Source organism: Corvus brachyrhynchos, unplaced genomic scaffold, assembly GCF_000691975.1.
Source record: "Corvus brachyrhynchos isolate BGI_N302 unplaced genomic scaffold, ASM69197v1 scaffold150, whole genome shotgun sequence".
In the NCBI taxonomy this organism is placed as follows: Eukaryota; Metazoa; Chordata; class Aves; order Passeriformes; family Corvidae; genus Corvus; species Corvus brachyrhynchos.
Window position 1 is genome coordinate 1,936,628 of NW_008236162.1, and position 932 is coordinate 1,937,559.

General features: G+C 63.6%; 1 protein-coding gene across 1 annotated transcript in view; it reads left to right on the forward strand.

Annotated features, from left to right (window-relative positions):
- The window catches only part of BIN3 (bridging integrator 3), a 32,264-nt gene extending 31,360 nt beyond the window's left edge, over positions 1 to 904 (forward strand). The window contains exon 9 of the mRNA XM_017732372.1: positions 117 to 904. Within this exon, the coding sequence (XP_017587861.1) occupies positions 117 to 263 (147 nt within the window). The 3' untranslated portion in view covers positions 264 to 904. The remainder of the gene's footprint in view (positions 1 to 116) is intronic.
- Positions 905 to 932: the final 28 nt, after the last annotated feature.

Consider the following 932-nt stretch of genomic DNA (forward strand, 5'->3'; position numbering starts at 1 on the left):
TGTGGCCCCCACGGCGGCGGGGGGGGCCTGCCGAGGGCACCCGCGAGGGGGACGGGGGGGTGCGGTGGGGAGGAGACCCCCATTCCCCTCCCTCCCCGATCCCCCTTCTCCAACAGGTTGTCTACTACACGGAGATGCACAAGATTTTTGGGGACCTGACTGCGCAGATCGACCGGCCCGGGCTGAGCGACGAGCAGAGGGAGCAGGAGAACGACGCCAAGCTCAGCGAGCTCCGCGCGCTCTCCATCGTGGCCGACGACTGAGGCGAGGATGGGGATGGGGATCCCCCCCTTTGATCCCAGCTCCCATCCCAGGGATGGATCTGTGGGGCTGGAGCTGCTCCCGTCACCCCACAGCTCTGCGCTCCTGCCCGGGTGAGGGTGAGGAGGCTGCCAGGGTCAGGATCGTCTTTGTCAATCCACAAATGAGTTTTGCCTTAAATTGGGGGGTGTTGGAGGAGCAGGATGAAGATTGGGATGTGGGGTGCTGGATTTTCCCAGGTTCCAGCCTCCCTTGGCACCCCCAGCACCCAGAGGGTGAGACCCCCCCCTCCTCCTCCCCCTCATTTTGTGCCTTAGGAGCCCAGTGCCCCCCCTCAGGGCAGGGCAAAAATCACTCAAATCCCATTTTTTGAGGCCTGGGCAGAGGGCGATGCTTCCCGTGGCGAGCATCCAGCCCTCTTTTCCCAGGAATGGTACAAAGAGCCTCTACCCTAAAGCTGGGGGGTGCCCAGGAAGGGGACAGGGGACCCCAGACCCCAGAGCAGGGAAAATCCCTAAAGGGAAACAACGCAGCCAGGAGCAAACCTATGGAAAACCGGGGGGGTTTCAGCCCCTCTTCGGTGTGCGGGGAGGGGGCACAGAGGCTCCGTCGCTTGTCCCCAATAAAGTTTTTGGCAGCGCAGCGCGGCCGGGGCCGTGTCGGTGTCGGTG